The 22,117-nt window shown below is 36.7% G+C and overlaps 4 protein-coding genes across 8 annotated transcripts; 1 reads left to right on the forward strand and 3 right to left on the reverse strand.

Moving 5' to 3' along the window:
* Positions 1 to 311: 311 nt before the first annotated feature.
* On the reverse strand, positions 312 to 3,502 carry LOC103942020 (GPN-loop GTPase 3). Of its 4 annotated transcripts, none has more exons than XM_018646206.2 (10): positions 3,412 to 3,502; positions 3,261 to 3,333; positions 2,586 to 2,694; positions 2,419 to 2,500; positions 2,130 to 2,215; positions 1,737 to 1,840; positions 1,487 to 1,617; positions 1,293 to 1,386; positions 835 to 890; positions 312 to 682 (listed from the first exon to the last, which is right to left on the reverse strand). In XM_018646206.2, exons 2-10 carry the CDS (start codon positions 3,303 to 3,305, stop codon positions 586 to 588), a joined length of 804 nt encoding a protein of 267 aa, XP_018501722.1. In that variant the 5' UTR covers positions 3,306 to 3,333; positions 3,412 to 3,502; the 3' UTR covers positions 312 to 585. The 4 variants fall into 4 exon arrangements, with proteins under 4 accessions (XP_018501722.1, XP_018501723.1, XP_009350495.1 ...); XM_018646207.2 differs by having other exon boundaries at positions 3,408 to 3,493; XM_009352220.3 differs by having other exon boundaries at positions 3,261 to 3,483.
* Positions 3,503 to 3,925: 423 nt separating this feature from the next.
* On the reverse strand, positions 3,926 to 7,384 carry LOC103926826 (glutamyl-tRNA reductase-binding protein, chloroplastic-like). Its single transcript, XM_009335706.3, is given in 6 exon segments — positions 3,926 to 4,404; positions 4,960 to 5,078; positions 5,081 to 5,108; positions 5,309 to 5,413; positions 6,687 to 6,767; positions 6,874 to 7,384. Coding segments are annotated over 6 exon segments (945 nt in total). The 5' UTR covers positions 7,258 to 7,384; the 3' UTR covers positions 3,926 to 4,176.
* Positions 7,385 to 9,152: 1,768 nt separating this feature from the next.
* LOC103942017 lies at positions 9,153 to 15,035 on the forward strand. Of its 2 annotated transcripts, XR_007253803.1 has the most exons (9): positions 9,153 to 9,317; positions 9,720 to 9,942; positions 11,200 to 11,262; positions 11,434 to 11,570; positions 11,878 to 11,915; positions 12,013 to 12,058; positions 13,435 to 13,599; positions 14,249 to 14,577; positions 14,668 to 15,035. XR_007253803.1 is itself a non-coding variant. In XM_009352218.3 (8 exons), the coding sequence occupies exons 1-8, from the start codon at positions 9,206 to 9,208 to the stop codon at positions 14,422 to 14,424; spliced, it is 960 nt and encodes a 319-aa protein (XP_009350493.2). In that variant the 5' UTR covers positions 9,153 to 9,205; the 3' UTR covers positions 14,425 to 14,806. The 2 variants fall into 2 exon arrangements, 1 of the variants encoding a protein (XP_009350493.2); XM_009352218.3 differs by having other exon boundaries at positions 14,249 to 14,806.
* Positions 15,036 to 18,206: 3,171 nt separating this feature from the next.
* Positions 18,207 to 21,748, reverse strand: LOC103942015 (probable xyloglucan glycosyltransferase 5). The gene is made up of 5 exons (XM_009352216.3): positions 20,482 to 21,748; positions 19,966 to 20,274; positions 19,581 to 19,871; positions 19,328 to 19,441; positions 18,207 to 19,236 (listed from the first exon to the last, which is right to left on the reverse strand). The coding sequence occupies exons 1-5, from the start codon at positions 21,175 to 21,177 to the stop codon at positions 18,586 to 18,588; spliced, it is 2,061 nt and encodes a 686-aa protein (XP_009350491.1). The 5' UTR covers positions 21,178 to 21,748; the 3' UTR covers positions 18,207 to 18,585.
* Positions 21,749 to 22,117: the final 369 nt, after the last annotated feature.

Raw genomic sequence — 22,117 nt, forward strand, 5'->3', positions numbered from 1 at the left:
CACTACTGGCTTGGCCAATGGGAGCAGAGCAACCACTGAATGCCATGTACGTTGCAACGGGACTGAAGGCAGGGCCGGCTGATGGTTAAACCAGAGAAGATCACGACCGTAGATCGCTATGTGATTTGTGATGGAATGGAGGAGTTGATGGAAGGTGAGAAAGGGAGGAGGGCTAGGGTAAGGGCAGGAGTACAGGGGACCATGGTACGTCATGCCGTGGAGAAAGGTGGATCGTCGGATACGAAATTGGATGAATTGATCAAATGCCTCATTGCCAACCAAAAGGAAATAAAATTCTAAAACGGACAATCTGACCAAAATGTTCGTATTTTAAACTCAATTGTTAAAATGATTAGTTTTTCAATATATCGTCAATCCAACAGTAGATCCTCAAAATCACGTTAATAGTAGACGCATATAAGATAAAATTCTCTGAAATACCGACCGATAACTCACGTTAATAATTTGTTTTGTAGATTGACAATACTACCCTGAATCACCTTTTTCACTCCTCACAATTCAAAACAGCTGCAGCAGGGGCTGCAACGGTAGTTTCACGATCAAGAGGTAAAAAGTTTAATAAGCTCAGTCATCTTCTTCCTGATCAAATTCCTTAACCTTCACATCGGCATCTTCTCCGAACTGAATGCAGGTATCGATCTGAGCCAGGACATAGCTCATGCTGCCAAAAAGATGTGTGTGCAAAAAGAAACCCCAACATTATCGTAGATGATATCAATCGAACAGTCAATACATGCATGAAAAGACCGTAGAGGAAAACGTGCATGGATGGATAGATAGATACATAAAAATGTGCATAGAGAGAGTGTGCACCTGCTTGACTTCCTCAAGTCTAGCGGCAGAAAACTCACCATGCTATAATCATCGACCTGACAAACCAATCAACAAGATAGTCACTCCTTACTCCACTAATTTATCGTGGCCAGTAAGATTATGACTACTTTGTTTAACAAAACAACGCCTATAAGTACCACAAGTCGTAACCATCACCACAAAACTTGATGTTAGTCGGGTACAGGACATGGTACAACCCTAAACTATATATAACCTCTACTATAATCCACAGCCGAAGTCAAGTGAAGGTTATATGGCTTCTCAACTGACAGGATAACTGATACAGATAATACAACCAAGAGACCAAATCAAACCATACAGAACAACCATAAAGGCAAATCTCATCCAGAAGAAAGTACGCTTCGCCAAACAGCTATCTCCAATTCACAAACTCAAATGGATACAATTATATAAGAAACGTGCGCACAATAACTCACCAGTTCAATCAAAGATTTATTTAGCTTTGCAAACTGAGGAGCCATGCGTTGATTCAACTCTGATAATAAAACTTGAGGCTCCGGATACAAGAAGCTGGAACATTAAAGATACAAAAGAAAATTGAGCTTTTTAATAAGCTAAACAGATCAATAAGGATGGGTTAATAGAAGTAGTAGAGGATAGAGTAACTCACTCTTCAATATCCTTTTTTCTCGGTGCAAGGTCCATTTTGGAGAGGATATTAACATGTGGTAATTCAAGTTGAATCATGGCAGAAAGAGACGCCATGCACCCACTAATAAACTTAGTCACATCCGTAATGAACTGTTTCAATAGAAGAATAAATATATTTATTTGGGGTTATAAACAGTAATTCCAAGGAAGGACGAAAATATTTGTTGAGAAAAGATTACATGATAGAACTACAGAAACTTATCACAGACCTGAGAATCAAGCAAGTAGACGACACAGACTTTGAAATTTTTACGCTGCAGATGCTCCACGAAGTTCCGTAGCACAGGCACATGCGAGAAAAGTTCTATCTGGCCTATAACACAAGTGGAAGCCTAAGATTAGTATGTTTCACAGAAATTCCTCTAAACACCCACGCACAGAGAACTAGGAGCCTAGACATAATTTTGCTTTTACTAGTATGAGACTTGCTGTCAACTCCAGAAACATGTCACCGAGCACTACAGCTTTTTCCTTGTAATGTAACAATAATATCATTCATGAAAAAGTTAACCTTAATTTAGTCCACTTTTCCATCAATAGATCTCAACCACAATGCATGACAAAATATAATGACAACAAAACATGCCGATTAGTATGGATACCTGGGCAGTCAAAAACTAAGTAGTCATCATCCGTGTAATTGTCCAATTCCTCCGTGAGCCATTCATCCAGATTGTCTTCCAGGTGTCTAGAAATCAAGATTAAGGACATTCACCAAAGAAATTACAAGATTTAGAGAGAGGAGTACAGCTAGAAGTGGTACAAAATGATTCGCTGCTGTTATCACACGCAAAGACTCCATGCGGTGCCCTTCAAAAGAATAGCAATCATTCCAAGTAAAAGAACGAAAAGAACATAAGAAAATTCGAGAACAATTTGGAAAAAGAATACTCCATGCAGTATAAAAGTCCACCATTGGGACCCAAACCAAGTTCCTCCATAACATCCTCCAAGGAAACAAGTTCCCTAATATCTGCAGGAGAGAAAAGAACAGAGAACAAGTTAAGTGCGGTTCATGAAACCAAACAAGCGAGCAACTAAATGAATTAACTACTTACCCATGGCCACAGGATAGTCAAAATTTTCTGCAGCAGGATCCAAATTAACAATATTGATACTCCTCCCAATAGCCGTACAGTGTTCGTGCAAACTAGAGCAATAAGTCGACTGTTTCCAATAAGTAAACAAACTTATCAAAACTTGCAATGGGTATATAAAAAACATCAAAATAATGCAGTCATAGCGATCCTGACGTGATTATAAGGTATTCCTCTTTCAAACACTGTTAGGGCAAATTAGAGCAATAAGTTGACAGGTTACAAGAAGTCAACAAACTCATCAAAACTAGTATCGGGCACACCAAAACGTCAAGAAATGCTAATCATAGTAATTGCCCATATGATTATGAAGCATCCCACGTACAAACAATTTTGCCGCAAATTACATCAATAAGCCGATAAGTTCCGAAAAGCAAAGCAAACTCATCAAAACTACAAAAGGGTACATAATAACATAAAAAATACAAACATAATAATACCCATGAGCTTATGAATCCCACATTCAAACAGTTGGTGCAAATTACAGCAAAAAATCGAAAGTCAAGCAAACAAACCAATCAAAACTTGTAATGGGTACACAAAAACATCAAAAAAATATTAACTTTTACTGATTTCCCATATGATTGTGCTGCAAGTGAGTGAGTGTTACAGTAAATTTTGGGTAGTGAAATTCACCTTGCCGCTGCCGGCAGGGCCAATAACCAGCTGCGCGTAACCCATTTCAAAAATCTGGGTTTTCTTGCTAGGGCTGCGAATTCAGAGAAGAAGATAGAGAGATATGAGAATAACGTATTAAAAAAAAACCCCTAATTTAAGCTTTACCTGCCTCAATGATAGAGAGGGGGTTAGGGTTTATGATATTTTATGACGAGATGAACACTGAAAGGAGGCTCCTTTTCTTTTCGCTTCGTTTTTCTTCATCTTTTGCCGCTACATTTTCTTTTGGCTAAATTGCAATACTAGTCCCTGCAGTTCACTTGTACTTTCACTTTCGTCTTCGTGGTTTTTTTTCTTGCATTTTGATCCTTTACTGTACTTTCTTTTGTTACAAACGATTCTGTTGAACTGAATAAACTCAAATACAAGTGATGCTGTGGAAGAGGCATTTTGAATTACAACAGGAGGACCCTCGTTCCACATTATCGCACTATTAACTGCAAGTGCGTATTTAGCTAGGCGACGGGCAACCACATTACAAACTTGAAGGAAAAAGGATGGTTTTGTGCAACGTTGACTCCAAATTTTGAGACTTACAATCCTCGAACAAAATATCAGAAATAAAATTTGGGGCTCTTTCAAATTTTCAAGACATTTAGAGCATAACAGGATCACCTATGCAATAACAAGGAAAGAAAAATATTCATTCACGAATTATATCGAACTCAAATACGATCTCAAAATTTTGAATCTTGACATCTGTGGGAGTTGGTAAAAATGGGCATACGGAACCCACGTACATAATCAACAAACTCAATCAAGGGGTTGGCCGTCGTAACCTACGAAGATAACACGGCACAACCAAGTTGCCCTTTTTGCATCTAAAGTAGCATATCCGTACATTTTATAAAAACGGCACGTACCAAGTTTACTCTTAGGCTATCTTCTTAACTTGTTTCACCCTTTCGAAATCTGGGGCGTGGAAATTCTTTTCCACCTCCCAAGCTAATTGAGACATGCAGTTAAACATTGACTTTGCACTCTTCTCATCCGTCACCTCCCGGGAGAAGGGAATGCGAACCTCAAATATACCTTCCTGAGGAGACCAAAGATGCAGGTCAAAGCCTAACCGATCAACCCAAACCAGTTTTGCTTCAGAAACCTGCACAAGGAAGCTACCATGACCATATTGCAACAGAAAAACACAATATAAAGCAGATTCACTGATAAAGTGATGTATAAAGTCCTCAAGGAATGTCAATAAGGATTCAATAATTCAGGGTAAAATGCATTTAAGATTCTAGTAGAATGATTATTTGGTTTATCGTAACCATGTAAATAAAAATGAAAGGTGCTATAACTTTGCAGACGGGTCCATACAGTTGAAAGCATCCAAATTATGGTTCGCGTGATTTAAAAGTAACATGGCAGTTTAGTTGGGAATGCCATTTGGTCTAGGATGATTTATTTCATCAAATAGCACGAACCCCCAACTTGAAATCTCAGTCATTGGTTGCTTAGTTTCTCAATTTCATTTTTGGTGAACAAAGACATTTATTGGTCAAATGTAGTTTTTCCCTTGCAACTATCATTGCTGCTCTCTAGCTTAAGTTAAGAATTTTGTATGTAATTCAGTGTTTCTGGTACCAACTTAGCAAGCTGTCAATATGCAATAGACAACACAACTATCAATCACAAAAAGTGAGTTGGCACAAACCTGGAAGTTCAAATCAGCATATATGTTGCAAAAACGATTAATATCTTCAATGTTGTTGGTGTTTATCTCATTCACTAGCTTTACCGCAAAATCCCTAAGAGGATCAGGTTGTGCATTTTATAATCTGAAGATGTAACCCACATACCAACCTGTGAGAGTATCAGAAAAGTTAGAAAACAGATCTGCTTTTGAATAACTCCTCCATCTCAAATATGTGCCAACTTAAGAGCCTATGGGCAAAACTTGGAAGCATTAGCCAATGCCAGTCTTCCCAAACTACCAGTATAGAAAATAACTATTGCTTACGACTACTATGCCCAGCACAGGGGCAAATAAAATACCATAATACCTCTTTAAAGTCCTCCAACTGAAGTACCCGTTCCACAGAAACAACATATATAAGATCTTCATCAACTTCTTCTCCAAACCTCTTTTTCCATACTGAATGAAGGTACTGAAAGAAACGGCATTGAAATCCAGATGAAATACTGACTAAAATGATATAACATCCTACCTCATAAATAGATACTAGCAGAAACTAAAACAGATCAAAAACTAATGCTTTTATGAGCTTCAAATGGATCACAAGGTTCTTCATTTTTCTTTTAAGAATGAATCAAATCAAAAGGCCACTACACATAACACCTACATGGGTCAGTGTATGCTTCTGTCGGAGAACTGAGTCCAGTAAATAAATCCAACCACATATGCTGGAACTCATGTCTGTACAAAAACTGGATTCAAATCCAAGTTCTAAGAGCATCTCCAATGGGAATCCCTACTTAGGGAAATCCACCACAACCTTTGAGGACTCATTTATGAGCTTTAGAGGAATATTCAAGTCCCTAAAAGAATATTATCTACAAAGGAAATTCCTTATACAATAATCCCTAAATATAGGGACTAAAATATTAAAAAATTATTATTCATTTCATTGAAACATTGTAACCATTGATAAAAATAAAAAACTATCTCTACCATTGATTTTTCAAGAATTAAAAAAAAAAAAAAAAAAAAAAAAGGCAAATGAGAAGGTTGCCCCACTTGGGTGGGTTCAAAAAACAAGGAAAAAAAACATAAAGAGAAGCACCTTTCCAACTCAAAATTAATATGGAGTTCACTATTTGAGTCCCTATATGTAGTCCCCATATTTGAGAATTCTTTTAAAGTATCCAGCGAGTCCCTATATATTGAGATACTTTGAGGACTTCAATTCCGGCCCATTGGAAGTCATTTGTCCCTATATTTAGGGACTATACAATTGTAGGGACTCCATTGGAGATGTTCTAAGATCACAGCCCAAACCCAACCCAATCCAATTGTCAAGCATATAACATTGTAAACAATTATTCAATCACAAATGTTACGCAAGCCAAACATTGAAGTGATAGCTCCAACATCTACTTGACAAAAGCTGTGGCAGTCTGCCTTAACGATCCAGTATTTTATCTTACTGCAATCAATGGAATCAGAAATGGACTAGTTACAGTTAGTTGAAGACAATGCAAGTCTGACATACACGAAACATTAACTGTGTTACTTTTCTAATTCTGCATTCTTCTTAGTGAATTCTATCTTTAGTCCGCATAAATCAGCAACAATTATGTTTTCAAGATGCTTCCTTACAACTCAAGCAACACGCCGCATTCTAACACACATATGGTAAAGCCATAGGTAACAAACCACTTCATAGTGAAGCTTGTTCCAGATGAGCAAAAACTATTTACCTTCAACATTGCCCTATTTTCTGGTTTGTCAATGCTGCCTAAAATCGTGCACTGAGGTGTCCGCAGCCCGCTTTGCTCCAACTGTGCACCAAATAAAACAACACCACCACCTTGAAAACCTCAAGAATCACCTTAAACTTCATAATCAATCATCCAAATTAAAAAAAAGTAGACCCTTTTAAAGCACCTGGACATGGAAGCTAGACCTCCTGTCAATAGAAAACTGCCGATTAGAGGCATTCAAGCACAACACCGGAGTCCCTTCCAGGTCGACCGCGAACCGAACGCCAATCCCCAAAGGCCAACCCTCTTGAGTCAGAGTAGAAAGCGTGCCCACAGACACCAACTCCATAATTGTCCTGGAAACCTCAGCTGGAACCGGCTTGTGAGTCTTCGTTTCCAACTGGGTCGGCTCCGAAACCGCCGAAAGCGAGCATCTTAGGGCTCTGAATCTAGTTCTGCGAAATGGGTTCTGTTTTATGGGAGTGAAAGATAGGATTTTGGGCGTGGGTTTTGAGGGAGGAAGTGGAAGGGACAAATGGGTTGTGAGAGATTGAGTTTGGAGAAGCATTGGAGGGTAAATTGGGGGTTTAGGGTTTGTTGATTCAATTGAGTTTTTTATTTGAGAGGAGTGGAGTGAAATGGTGTGGAAATGTTTTGGCAGTCAATGGGATGGAGAGGGCTGCAGACTTTGAAGAAAAGGAAAGTGACAGTTTGGACATACAGTTGGGTTGGAAGTGGTGGTGATGGAGGGATTTTTCGGTGTACCCGGCACACCAAAAAAATTTGGTGTACCCTCACTCATAATGGTGAGGGTGCACCAAAAAAATTTGGTGCACCCTCACTTTTTGTACATCAAAAAAATTCTAATGAGTGAGGGTACACCAAAAAAATTTGGTGTACCCGGTACACCTAAAAATTTTCCGTGGTGATGATGATGAGGATGAGGATGATGATGATAAATTGGGAAATGGGATCAGAAAAATGTGAGAAAATGAGGGCAAAATCAAGTGTAATTTTACACAATAGGGCCTAAAGTGTTGAAAACATTGGCATTGTTATGAATTCCTACACATATATTTTTTAATGCTCACAAATGTGGTATAGATTTTGGAAACAAAAAGATTGTATTTTCAAAGTTATGTGATGTAAATTTCAAAATATAATAATACAAGTTGCTCTATAAATAGAGTACTCGACTGCAATCAAAACACAGAGTAAAAAAAGGAAATATCAATAACATCATCATCTTTTCCTACCACCTTTATTTGTCATCCTCTTGTGTTATAGTTACAATATAATATTTTACACCTACTTCGTTTATGTCACAAATAAAAGTTATCTCTCTAACTTTGACATATTTATAACATAAAACTGTTTTTGCTTTTGCTTGTTCACCACTTGGGATAGTGATAACTACATTTTGTGCTTTTAGGTTTTTCAAAAAGTAACGCAAAGGTAACACAAAATTACGAAAGTACTATTTAATTGGATGTGTTTGTAATGAAATAGGTCACTAAAGTGATTGACTGGTGGTGAAGCATAAACTAAGTATTAATTTTTAAATTTGTTCCCCACTATTTGGTGTGTAAAATTATATTAAATACGTCATAAGCTATTCAAATTATCAGTTATTTTTCACATTAGCAAACGTTTAGTGTCTCACATTACTTTATTTTGTTAACTTCATAACAATTTTTTAACTTCTAATCGATAGTATCGTAAACTAACAATACTGAAGATAAAATACTGACGACACATCAAATAACCTCTAATTAAAAAGGGAGTAAAGCGGTTCTGTTTCAAGAGCATAGTAACGCGGTTCTATTTCAAAAGCAGGGCTAACATGATATTTAAGATATAATTATGGGGCATTTTGAAAGGAGTAAACTGTCATTTGACCTCTTGAACTATTACTCTGGTTGAAATTGATCCATAAACTATTTTTTTGGTAAATTAACCCCTAAACTATTTGAAATCAGCCAATTGACCCCTTGTCGGTAAATTCCATCCACTATTTCTTCAAATTCAAAGGAAAACTAGTATTTGCTTCATCAATTCTTACTTGTTAACTATAACCACCATTGAAATTATGACATATGAAAACAAAAAAATGTGATGCCCCATTATGTAAATGTTTGGTTTTTTTTTTTTAATTTTCTTCTCATGATGCTATGTGTTTTTGAATTATTATATATTCACATATCAAAATTTTATTGGTGGTTATAGTTGACAAGTAATAATTGATGATGGCATGATTAATTTGCCCTTGAATTTGACGGAATTGATTTCACAATCTAACAACAAGGGATTAATTGATTGATTTTAAACACTTATAATGTTAATTTACCAAAAACTATAATTTAGAGAATCAATTTCATCTGAAATGATAGTCTAGGGAGTCGGACAACAATTCACCCTTTTGAAAGATGAGTAAAAAAATGAAGTAAGGTAAAACCTTTTCCATTATTTTGCTTTCCCCTCCAAAACTACGACTTTTCCACTTTAACGAGAAGCAAATGGCGGCAGCAACCTTCAACAGTCCCGTTCGTCCCTTCGCTTCACCCATTTCCCGCCAAATCAACTTCCCTCGCCAACGGTCTCCGCTTCTTCGATATAATTCCATCAAAGGTGAGTTCTTTCTTCACTCCTATCTAAACTCCACAACTCAATTTCCCAAAAAATTTCAAAAATTGAAAGCTTTTTTCCTCGTGTTTGGTTGCGGAGATACGTTAACCCAGTAAGTGGATAACCCAGAACTTCAATGAAATGCTAACAACCAGCTTCTTGTTCGGTTTAGCTAAAGTTTCAGTCTTTCGGTTCCAGTACGTCCGACGTAACTGCAAAAAATGAAGATCAAATTTTCAATTTTCTTTTGTTTTCTCGCATTTTCTCGGCAACCGAACAGCCATGGTATTTGTGTGTTGTAACTGCAAATTATGCTCGTTTGGTTTTGCCTTGTTGGTTCTAATGGTGCAAGAATTGTATGTACATGTATGGATAAGTGATTCTTGTGTTTAATTGGGTGTGTAGGTTTTCGATTATACAGAAATAGGTCTTTGCATTGTGGTGTGGTTTGTGCTGTCAATGGAGGCGGGAGAGGGTACGTATCTTCGTGGGACGAGAAGCCATATGAATATCTTCCAAGTGGGAAAAAAGCTTACTTGGATGAGCAAGATGTTGTCACGTTTCTTGATCCTCCTAAGGAGTTGATTCCTTTGGACTCGGCTTCCTACAATCCTGCTGCATATCTTTGGTTAGTATCGAATTGTTATGACCCTTTCATTCCGAAACTTTGTTTGAGTTATTTTCTCATTCAGTTGATTGACTTATTTTTTTTTTTTATGTAATGTCAGTGCTAATTTTAGTAATTTCAAGTTATTCCCTTTGGTTGTGAAATTGCCGAGAAAAAGTACAAGTGTTGTATATATAACACACATGTATAGGGAGTGTCACTTTTGCTTGCATAAGATCAACGCAGGATGATTATGGACGCCATTGATCAATTTGACTTCATCATACAGTTAAACAATTAACAGCATGCCATTAAAACTTGCACATATTTCCCTTGTCTGCATACGTGATATAGTACTATCCTGCATATGTGATATACTACTATCTTGTAAAATGAAAACAATTTAAATGAGGAACTAAGTAAGATTAGGTTAGTTTGACTGAAGTTTTTATTTTCCTTGAGTCTACAGAATAGGCTGTGGTTCATTTGACTAGGATATGAAATAACATCTATTTCCCTTTAACGGCATGAATCCTCAGATAAGAACGTTTATTTAGTAGTGGTAACTATAATGTATAACTATTGGTAACATTAACTGTCTTTAAAGTTTTTGCAGATTGTGAGTAATTACTAATAAGAAAGTCCATTTTGTTACATTTTCTATCGTGTTAGTCGGACAGTTTGTACATTTACTAGAGTTATGGTTGAGCTGTGTGTAGGCTTGTTATGCATAGATTTTTTATTTGGTGCGAAAATCATGCAAGTGGATTCAGTTTGAAGGCTGAAGGCTGTTGGCCCTATGTCTGTGAAAGTTTGAAACATAGAACCTGAAGAGAAAGCCCCAGAGTCAAAGAATACTAGTCATCACTTGGATCCTAGCCAGCAAGTCAATAGAGTCAACATTAGTCAAATAAGTTGGGATTGTTAAAACTACTATCAGTATAGTTTTGATTAGTAAGATTCTGTTTTGATTAGCCAAAGTTTTTCAGCTCATTATATAAGCTCAATTGTAAGTTAATTTCATTCATCGGATGAGAAAGATACGAAATTTTTCATGGCTTCAGTGCCCCTAGCCCGCCGCAGATTTTTTGATATATATTCTTTTTAAAAGGGTCGTGTTTAGGTTGGTTTATCAATTTTGAATTTGACTAGTAACTGGTTGAGTGGTTAGTGAACATCATTTGTCCCTGATTCTAATTGGTAGATAGTAGATATTATTTCCATTTGGATTTCTTAATCTATTATTACTGTTCAAAAATGTTTGTCTGGTGTTGTTAGGAAAAAAATTGATGATATTCCTCCAGAAAGGCGTTATCGACTTCTGCGCTTGCTAGAACCAAGGTAATGATATTCATTAAATATCAGCTTACTTTAGTAGCCTACTAAGTTATGTAGAAAATTAGAATCAGAGCACTTGATGCATGGATATTTTGCATAGCATTTCTCTCTATGATTTTAATAAGGTGGAATTTAGATTTTAGAGTCACTGATGTTTGGGCACTTGTAATGCAGGCTCGTATCAAGAGCTTGGGAGATAGCTGGCACACGATACGGCGATCCCAACTTAGCCAAGAGAAGTGCGTCTACATTGTTGTCTAATGATGATGGTGTAACATCTCTTGAATATTATAATTGCCGAACAAGTGGAGGTAGGTCATGTAAATCAAGCCCTTTTATACTGGAAGTTCTAATGTCCCCATTAGTGCTGTTCAAAAATTACTGTAATTCGTTCGATGGAGTAGTTTATTAGTTTACTCTTTATCAAACTAAAGATGTTAAAAACATGAATCTTCTAATTGTATGACATTAAAAATCCACCTGCTGATTAAGATGAGCAAATAGCCCATTTCTGGTCACATTTGAATGATTATTTGGCATTTCTCAAACTTCTAATTGCGTATTTTACCTGTTCATTATGTTACCTTGTAAAAAGTTTGACACTGATCTCTTTAATAGGACCAATGCCCATTTCTTGGATAAACTCTTTCCAGAAGGTAGTTCCTCTACTCCTATTGGTTTTTGCTTTCTTCTATCTCTTTGTATATGCATGAATTGTTGGGACTGCAAAATTGGATGTTCTGCAAATCTCAGGCAATATTTTCTAGCACAGACGGGAACATTTACGGACGATTTATTGGTACTTTCTTTACCCTCTATGATTTTATTATTGAATTTATTATATGTTATTATACATCTATCAAATTGAAAGTTAACATTAAATTGAAGTTTATGTTGGGGACAGTCCCTTGCTTCTTATCTTAATAGTCATGGGGGTTGGCCCATTTACAGTTCAACTATTAAGGCCGACATTAAAGTTGAGTGGGTATTGTTATATGTGCAAATAAAGAAGGGTTTCAATTAATTGACTTTTCAAGTCATACGTATAAAGCTAGGATAAATTCAAATTTATTTTGTTTAATGCCTCACTCCCATGTTTCATTAGTTAAGACAAGTGATGACTGACAGACCTTGCCTTAATATTATTTGGTTACTAATTTGGATGTGTATTAGTCCGTTAATGTATAGTTCGTTTGTGTAGCATTATGGGCATAACTGAGATCTGTAGTGTGGGAATTAAGCACATGAAGTGTGCGTATTGACAACCTTTTCCATGTCACTGATAATCTTTTTAAATGCGATACAATGGCATGTCCATAAAAGGTGACTGGGCAAATTGTCATGTAATTCATCAGTCTGGATATTGAATATGCAGTTATCTAGTGCAAAAATCATGTTAATATTTTCTCTAATTCTTTGGTTTGAATGTTTGAGTGATTTTCCAATGTTAACGGGGAACTATTTCAGTGGAACGAGAGGAGTTGAAAGAATGAGTTACGAACTTACAAACATCTAGCAAACACTTTAGGATAGAACAGAAACTGTTATGACTGGATGTGGATGAGGAGTTCTAGAGTGGTGAGGTTAAAGTTACAGAGAGGAACAAGTTGAGAAGCTACTTCTTCAAAGTATGGGTTGTGGCTTTTGGATAGTAAATCTCTCAGGGAAGCTGCCCAATTCAAGTATAAAGATAATTTCATTAGGAACTAGAGGAAACTCCTACCAAGTGTGGATGGAGGGCTAGGAGTCGTTAAGGAAGATTATCACACGACAAAGGGGAAATCTCAATGTATAACTAAAGACGCAAGAACTGTCCTGCATCCTCTGTGATGGGAGAAGTGGAGAACTTCGCAACCTGGGAGATTTGGAGAGAAGTAGAGAATGGTCCAACAACAGATGGGCTGATGTAACAGAAACATTATAGATTTGATTAGGAGGCATCGCAGAGGGAGTGAATTGCTCTGATAGGTTAAAGTTTGGTAAATTGTGTAAGGCAGTGGTGTTAAACACGATTCTTGATGTTTCTGTAGTGTCCCAACATGAGTTTATTATGTATGGTTTACGTTACGTCTACTCTGTCATTGCATGGTTTGCAATTCCAAAACTAAATGTTGATTTGCAACTACTTATTAAGTTTTTTTTATATAACTCTGTACAATTATCGTAATGAATCAGGTGGATCATTTTTAACCGGACTTGCAAACTCCTTTAGTCCATTGTACTTTGTGGTGAGACAGCTTAAGGAAGTAATGCCAACTGAACAACCTTGTGATCTAGCATATGAGTTTGGGGATGGACTGTTTGACCTTCAAGAATACCCAGAAGGTTTTCCAAGACCAGGTATATATTTTCCTTAAATCCAATGCAATGCGGTATTATTAGAACAGTTTGTTCGGAATTTAATTGTTTCATGGTAATTGCTCCCATTTTTCCCCCATGGAAAAGCTAAGAAATACGAGAGAGAAAAACAAATGTGAAGAGATGTTTTGATCTAATAAGTTAGACAGAGAGGCCCTAAGACGGAGGAGCTCTATGCATGTACAATTATACACATGTGGTGCATACAACATATTGTGTGTACCTGACCATTCTAACCTTTTCTTTTTCGAATAGACTAACCATTCTTACCGATAAGTTGAATATATTATAAGGTACAATATTTATGATTTCGGTTCCCATCACATTCCCACTTCCAGTTCTTGTATCACTCTACCTACTTTTAGCTAGTACCAAAACTGCCTTGTCATAGCAACTGCCAGTGAGCTGTGTTTTCCATTAAGGGGATTAGGTGTGGTACGGTTGTTTGCCATTAAGTTGCCTGCTTGCTCAAGCCTAGGAGTAGGGCCGTTAATCACCCAAGCTCGAGCGTATTTTCCACATGAGAAGTTTGTTTTGGGTTTGTAATATCCGTATTACATCCATTAATAACAGTAGCTAAACTATATATAACTGTATCTAATTTTGCAATGTTTTTATTTTGCTTTTTCAGTCAAACATCCATATCCTTTCAACGATCAGGTGGTTGTGTACGTTCGCCATCTGGGGCCAGGCGTTTCAGTTGGGCAAGCATGGCAGGAAGGAAGGAAATTACAACAGGTGCCACAAAAGTTATGCTCCGATATTTTGATGGTGAAAGATTATTCTGCTCGTAGAGAAAATCAGTAACTGTTCTCGTGAAGTTAAGAGAAGGGAGAAAGGTTATGCTGTAATCAATTATACCTCGGTAGCTCATGTTGTAAGGCGTTGAGAAAACAAGCACAGAAAGGACAGAGGGTAGGGATCAATATAAAGATCAGTTCCTGTTAGTCAAAGCCAACGGTAAGTGATTCACATTGATTTGAATTTACAAGCAGAGTTTCTAAAGCCTTTGTTTTCGCACGTCACTGCATTTATTTTCGATGAATTCAGGTATACGACACCCTTCTGTTGCTCCAACATAAAATGATTCAAGGATTGAATCAAGGCAAATGTTACTTTCAAAGTTAAAAATGGTTGATGCTGGCTGGAAATAGGTGTGATTATATGAAAATTTTACAATGTTGCGGCATATCCTGTACACCGGGATTGTTGGCTGTTAGATCTCGGTCACTGGTCTTTGACGAAGTATCTAACAACCAAAAGCACCAGTGTATAGAATGCCTCGGAGCATACTAGAAAATCCCGTGATTGTACGTATAAATGTAGTAGGGTTGGGCAGGACATTCGAAAGACTGGTAGAGGACATGCAGCACATGAAAACTTTCTACTAAAATGAATACAACACCAACTTCGAGGAATGATCGATGTCATATGGTCTAATTGCAAAGAAGGTTTTAAAGAACATAAGAGCTACAATAATGGACTTTCATTTACCAAAGGATGATGGCTCGAGTTGTAAATTCCTTGTAGCACGTGTAGCTAAGAAGCATGTGATTAATAATCACGTGAGAGCAATAAGGTATGTGAAAAATGCACACTAAACGGAAGGACGAGCGGCACTAACTAGTAACTCAGTGTACACCGAAACTCACATGTTACATTGATTTGCACCTAAGAATTAGAAAAACTTAACTTATGTGCAACTCAACATATAATTAAACTTGCTCCATTGAATTACAGGTAAGTTTCTCTCGTCTTTTCATGCGCTATGTTGCATGAAAGTTCTTTTACCTCACATATATATTTGTCTTTGTAAAGAGTTTGTAATTCGGCTGGTAAGAACATTCACTGTTTAACCTAAACTCCCAAGTTCGAAAATCTCTTCTTCATTAAAATCGCTTGTATATGAAAACCATATAATTCGTTTTTTCTTCACAAAAAACAAAACATGTATTGCAATAATTTGTATTGGAATCATGTGTGTTGGTGTGTTGTGAAAGTATGCAAATGGCCGAATGGGCTGTCAACTTCTCTCGATCGACATGCACATATGGAGTAACTCGGCAAGAAACATGGCGCGTGACAGTAGGCCAGAATCTTCCAAAACCAGTAGGCCTCATCTGGTTTTATCCTTCATCTATTTATCGATGCTACAAGACACTCTTCTTTAATGGCTCCATGTGTTTGATTCTGTATTTCTGTATTATTTATTTAATTAATTTGTTCACATAAAATTATTTATTTAAACTCGTTTGCTAACTGTTTCAGTTTTTATTATTTTGGAATTATTTTCAGTTTTCAAGAAAAGAAAAATTGAAAGCTAAATTTTGAAAAGGATGTGATTTTCACACTTTTTTTTTTTTGAACAAATGATATTTACACGAAGGGGTTCGAGGCGTGAGTTAAGCCTCAAAATAAGCTAGCAATAATATGGTTCAAATTCTTCTTTAGCGAAAATCGGACCTAAGCCTTTCACTTACAAGTGAAGAGGAATATTATACCGTACTACTAAGTGACATTCACACGCATTTTTTAGCTTCTCACACATCCCTCTTTATTTATAGTTATTGGATTGAATAAATTAAATGCAACAGTCATGATTAAACATGGGTGTGTAAAAGATTAAAAATGATATGTGAAAATTACTTCTTTTTTGAAACCTCGGAAAAAATGAGTTTTCGTTTTTTATTTTCAGTTTAAAATAAAAGTAAAAACTAAATAGTTATCAAATCATCAGTTTGTCACATTTTGTGGAAACTTTATAATTTTCTTCAATGTATTATTGACTAGAGTAAAACGGACCCATTATTCTGCAACTTACAAAGAATGAATCGAATCGAAATCCTCATTTTGTTATTTAGCTTGTTTTGCAGGTCCCCCAGCTTTGTCTCCACACTATAAATTGGAAGGGAAGCTGACCATGTCCCCCTCGTAATGGGGAGTGCATGCTACAATGGACGGCTAAGATCAATCTAGACGCATGTGCGACTAGTGCTAGTATTTTCCCGTCTTATTGCTTTTGACGATTTCGATCTCGAACAATCATAGCACAAGGATTACAAAAAAAAAGTGACATTTTTACTTCGGTAATAGGTAGTAAAGTTTATGGTTTGTGAGGATGAAAGGAAGAAGTAGCTTCACATCTTGTTGTATTCAAAAGAAGAAAAAGAATGTCAATGGAGGAAGGCAAGGAAATCCAAAGCTTTTTTTTGACATAAGGGAAACAAAAAGTTTGTTTCAACATGAATAGAGGGAAGTTTTAAGTCTTAGGGTTACCCCAATTCTTAAGTGTCGAGGAAAGTTCAAGGTTCAGGGGATGAATAGAGGAAAGTTTTAAGTCTTCGGGTTACCCCAGTTCTCAAGTGGCGAGGAAAGTTTAAGGTTCTGGATTCAATTCTCTCTAATGCAACAAAAAATTGACTGTTCTTGCAAATTCATTTCCAACTCTTTCTTTAATTAAGCAATAGAATTAGAGCCCTCCATTTCCTTATAATCTTCCACACAGCATATAAAAGAATCAAAAGATAAGCATGACACCCCATCAACCTACTTATATATGCATTTATTTGGGGATCTTTTGATGCTTTACTTTAGGATCTCCTTGCCTCTCATCTTCATGTAACACATAATCCTTGGGTGGTTGTAACCCCATAATCTATTTATGATGGGAAGGGTATTTTGGTCATTTTAGCATAACAAAACATCAGTCAGACTTGGGCAAACAAATGCAAAAGTTGAATTTAAAGTGAAAATTTTCTACTACGCTCCGTTGTATCTTTTATACATGAATTATATATCATTAGATCTGCAATTAAAAATCTAACGGTGAAAATTTATCTGGACAGACTTGGGCAAACAAATGCAAAAGTTGAATTCAAAGTGAAAATTTTCTACTACGCTCCGTTGTATCTTTTATACATGAATTATATATCATTAGATCTGCAATTAAAAATCTAACGGTGAAAATTTATCTGGACAGACTTGGGCAAACAAATGCAAAAGTTGAATTCAAAGTGAAAATTTTCTACTACGCTCCGTTGTATCTTTTATACATGAATTATATATCATTAGATCTGCAATTAAAAATCTAACAGTGAAAATTTATCTGCAAAAAGTCCAGATATGTTGTATACACCAAAGCATATTAATATTTCGCTTCAAAAGTGATCAAATATAAATCACAAGAAAATGAATGCATTGGAAGTGGGTGATGAGAGGTCCACACGGCTTCCATGAGGTAGGGCTTCTTTTTCTTTGTGCATCTACTACCACCATCATTCGTCCCTTTATCGCAACAAGGATTGGCACACATCCACAACCAGAAACCCTTTATTAGTACTAGTGGCAAGATAATTAAGACAGATCTGTGGGGTTCAATGTCCATAAGCAGGGCATACTTAAAGGCACCCCCGTTGCCTGCCGACACTATTTTTTGCTCGCCCTTTTTTCCCAAGAGACAAACTCCTTTTACAAATGGACAAATGCAATAGAGTCTGGTTGCACCAGAGTTCGATTTTCCTTCCTCTTAAATTACAATAGTTTAAAATATCGCTTTTTCGGGAAAAATTTGAGAGAGAGAGAGAGAGAGAGAGAGAGAATGCGGTATCAATTCAACTAATGCAATATACAGAGTTATACATGTGTAAAATCTGAAAGTTCAAACAATTAACACACCTATCTGCCTTCTCTAAGAACACTCCACACAGAAGCAGCAATACATAGGATAAAACTGTGAAAGGCCTACATTCTTATACGTAAATAAAACTCACCGATAATTTTCGTATGTCACAAATAAACCAAGAAAAAAAATTCACAAGGACAAAAAAATAGCTAGAAAAGAATCGATATGGGCAATTTTAATGAGAAGGAGCTATTTTGCATCTACCTGTTCCAGTCTTAGGACACCAAGCATTCTCTTATTCACCCTTTATTTTTAACTTTTACCATGATTTTTTTTACCTCAAATCTCTAGCTCATCTGCTCACCAATTAGGTCAAGACCCACCAGTAAAAATGACACACCTTGGAATAGAAGGAAGTAAAAGTGTACTCCTTGTGCTGATAGGAGGCTCCTAAGTGCAGCAGTAAGCAGTAAGAAAGCCAGAGCTAGCTCTTTCTTGTATATCTTGTTCAGTTTCTTCACAGGAGGAGGTTTCGGAGTGGCTTCTTGATGTTCTTTTAATTTGTTGAGCTCCGAGAGGCCACTATCTGATGTTCCTCGGTAGAGTTGTGGGTGAATCATCGCCTTTGTTTCCCTCTCCTCTAATTCTAGCAGGTCCGGCTCTGATGACCGACCTGCCTTCTTGGTGACAACCCATTCGTACGAGCTCCCCAACTTGAACAAACCGGAAACCATAGCGTTGAATTTGGTCACGGACATTGTGTTTTCAAACAGGAGGTAAGGGACAATGAAGGGGAAAGATCTAAGGGAAGGAAGAATGTTCATGAATGACATAAATACGGGCACGTAGCAGATAACCCACATGGATAGCTCGGCTTCGGGGACAAACATTGTCAGAGGAAGAATTATGCAGAACAATGTGAAAGAATAAAATGGGAGAATTAACTTCCTAAGAAGAAAGAATAGTAGTATCAAGTTTGCTTTCTTCCAGAACTTCATCTGCAATATGGCATTTTGTAGAGTTATTCTCAGAACGGTCTGATTCAGGGCAATACATTGATCAAAGAGAAGAATCAAATTGCAACATTACCTTAGAACTAATAATTGTTGGAAGGCACAAACGGAAAAGATGCATGGGACCAGAATGCCAACGATGTTGTTGCTTTTTGTAAGCTTCATAAGATTCTGGAAGCTCACAAAGGACCTGAAAAATCAGTTTCTTAAACTTGAGAAATCATTTGACTATATTATTCACAACATGGAAAATGGCTTCTGATAAGGTACAAATAGATAACAAAGAATCCAAATAGTCAGAAACTGAACATAGGATCAGGTAAGATTACCTTGACATCATTGAGGAATATGAATTTCCAACCACAAAGATGGGCACGAACTGCTATATCCATGTCTTCTACTGTTGTACGCTCGAGCCAGCCTCCAGATTCTTCAAGTGCTTTGATTCTCCAAACTCCAGCAGTACCATTGAAACCAAAGAAATTGAGGAAAACCCCATTAACCTGCTGTTCAACCTCAAAGTGGAAGCACAAATTAATGTTCTGGAGGCGTGTCAACAAGTTCTCATCTGTGTTGACAAAAGACCACCTAGCCTGAACTAACCCGAGTTCAGGATTGTCCTACCACATAAGTTAGAATTACACACAAAAATCAGTCACCTAAAGCAGAAATAGCTAGAAACCATAGAGAAAGAGCTAAATGAGATCTAGCCACCTTAAAATGGGGAACTGTGAGCTTGAGGTAGTCAGGGTTTGGCTGGAAATCGGCATCAAAGATTGCAACAAACTCATAGTCCTTTACATAATCACAATTCATTGCAGACTTGAGATTTCCAGCTTTGTAACCGGTTCTGACCAAACGATGGCGATAGATGATATTGACACCCCTTTGGTTCCACTTGGCTACCTCCCCCTTAATTAACCATTGTATGCTCTCATCATCAGAGTCGTCCAGAACTTGAATCAGCAAGCGTTCTTTCGGCCAATCGAGTTGGCAGACTGCTGAAATAGATTGTTCATATACCTATATATACATTTTTTGTTACATTCGTTGTCACCAACAGAATGAATGACCTATGAAAACTACTAAACAGTAAAACATCAATTTCTACAGTTATACACATTTTTAATAATCTTTCCAATTATGAAGTTACTTATATTTGAACTGAAAGGACCAAACCAAGTTAGTAATTTTATCGAACAACAACTCGAAAAAGAATTGGATTGTTACCTCTCTCTCATTACACATAGGAATTTGGACAAGAACTTTCGGATAATTGCATCCTGGAGCTTCCAAATCGTCTGACTTCAATGGAACTTCAAACTTTGGCTTAATCTTCTTAAACTTGATCCAGAAGCAACCTAAACACAGCAGCATCCGGTCGGCGGACTGGATTAAGAAGAGAGCAACACAGAAGTTAGTCAAACCCTGAATTGCAGGAGCAATGTAACCGGCCCGGAACTCCAACCACGAAAAGTAAACCGAGTGAAGCCATCCTCTAATCTCCAAACTCTGTGGGATATGCAAATGCCAACCTTTGAAGTGAGCTATCAATTCAAAAGCCAGAAAAGCCAAAGCCATCACTAAGAACACCATAATAACCCTATACAAAATCCTCCCCTTCCCAGATTTCTCAGTCTCCACAGTCCCAAAAATCAATCTTTTTTTAATTGAACCAAGCAATGACCAAACAATGTTTCCAATCCAAGAAACAAAGCCAACTGCTTTGTGGGCTTTTAGAAGCAAAACCCATGTAAATTGCTTAGCATTCTTCCCTCTGTCCTTATCAACTGGCCTCAAAACTTCATCTTGACCGTTTATCTCCAACACTGAGTAATTAGGGTTCTCCATTGTTACCACCACTGGATTTCCCTTACTTGTACTCTCCTTTCCCCACCACCTTGAAAAATTTAAGCTTGGAGCCATTTTTTGCTCTCAAAACTTTAACTTCTGAAGTAGTAAATAAAAACAGAAATCCAACTATGAACAGTAAATCTACAGAAACCAGATCCCAACATTGAAAATCTTAAAAACCCATTTCAGAATTGAGCACATAAAGCAGAACCAGCACTAAAGACTGAAAATTTGGCACAAAACATTGAAACCCAGAAACCAAAAGTGAGAAAACTCACAAACACATTTGAGGACAGGTACAAAAGAATCGATCAAAAACAGCAACAACTTGACAAAAACCAGTTCAAACCAAATGCAGCAATGCAGAAAGGCAGAGAGAGAGAGAGAGAGAGAGAGAGAGAGAGCGTGAATGGTCTCTTTGAACACTGACTAACATATGATAAAGCTCCACAAGCTACCAGAAATGGGAAATTACATTTGTGGGGAAATGTTTTTTTTTTTTTTTTTTAATAAGAATTTTGTTAAACGTTTAATCCATGTGGGTCATCAACAGTCGCTTGATTAATCCACTATTATAGAAACAAAACCGAGACACAATGTTGCCTTTCCACATATTACCCATTGCTGGACTGGAATTAAATAGTTTCTAAAATCAGACAATAAATACAATAAAGTGATGACGAAGGTTATAATGACCCATAATTAAATCCCTCGATAACTAATTGACTATAACAATGTATTCAGCTCTTATTGAGTTTTCTTTGATGTACTTCAAAGTATATTAGAATATCGATTTTTGAAAAGAAAAAATATTGCACTAAATTTCTCACTCCGTATAAATTTTAGAGTATAGTGTTCTGAAGTGTTGTATACTTTGAATTTTTAATTGTTAGATCTTAATTATTATATCTGAAAATAAAAATTTAACAGTTAAAGCGTTAAAAAACATATAATACTGCAAACTACACTAGAAAATCCCTGACAGCCATCTTCTTGTTAAAGAAAGAGAGCA

This window comes from the organism of the source record quoted next, unplaced genomic scaffold, assembly GCF_019419815.1.
Source record: "Pyrus x bretschneideri cultivar Hongxiangsu unplaced genomic scaffold, Pyrus_bretschneideri_v1 Contig61, whole genome shotgun sequence".
Lineage (NCBI taxonomy): Eukaryota > Viridiplantae > Streptophyta > Magnoliopsida > Rosales > Rosaceae > Pyrus > Pyrus x bretschneideri.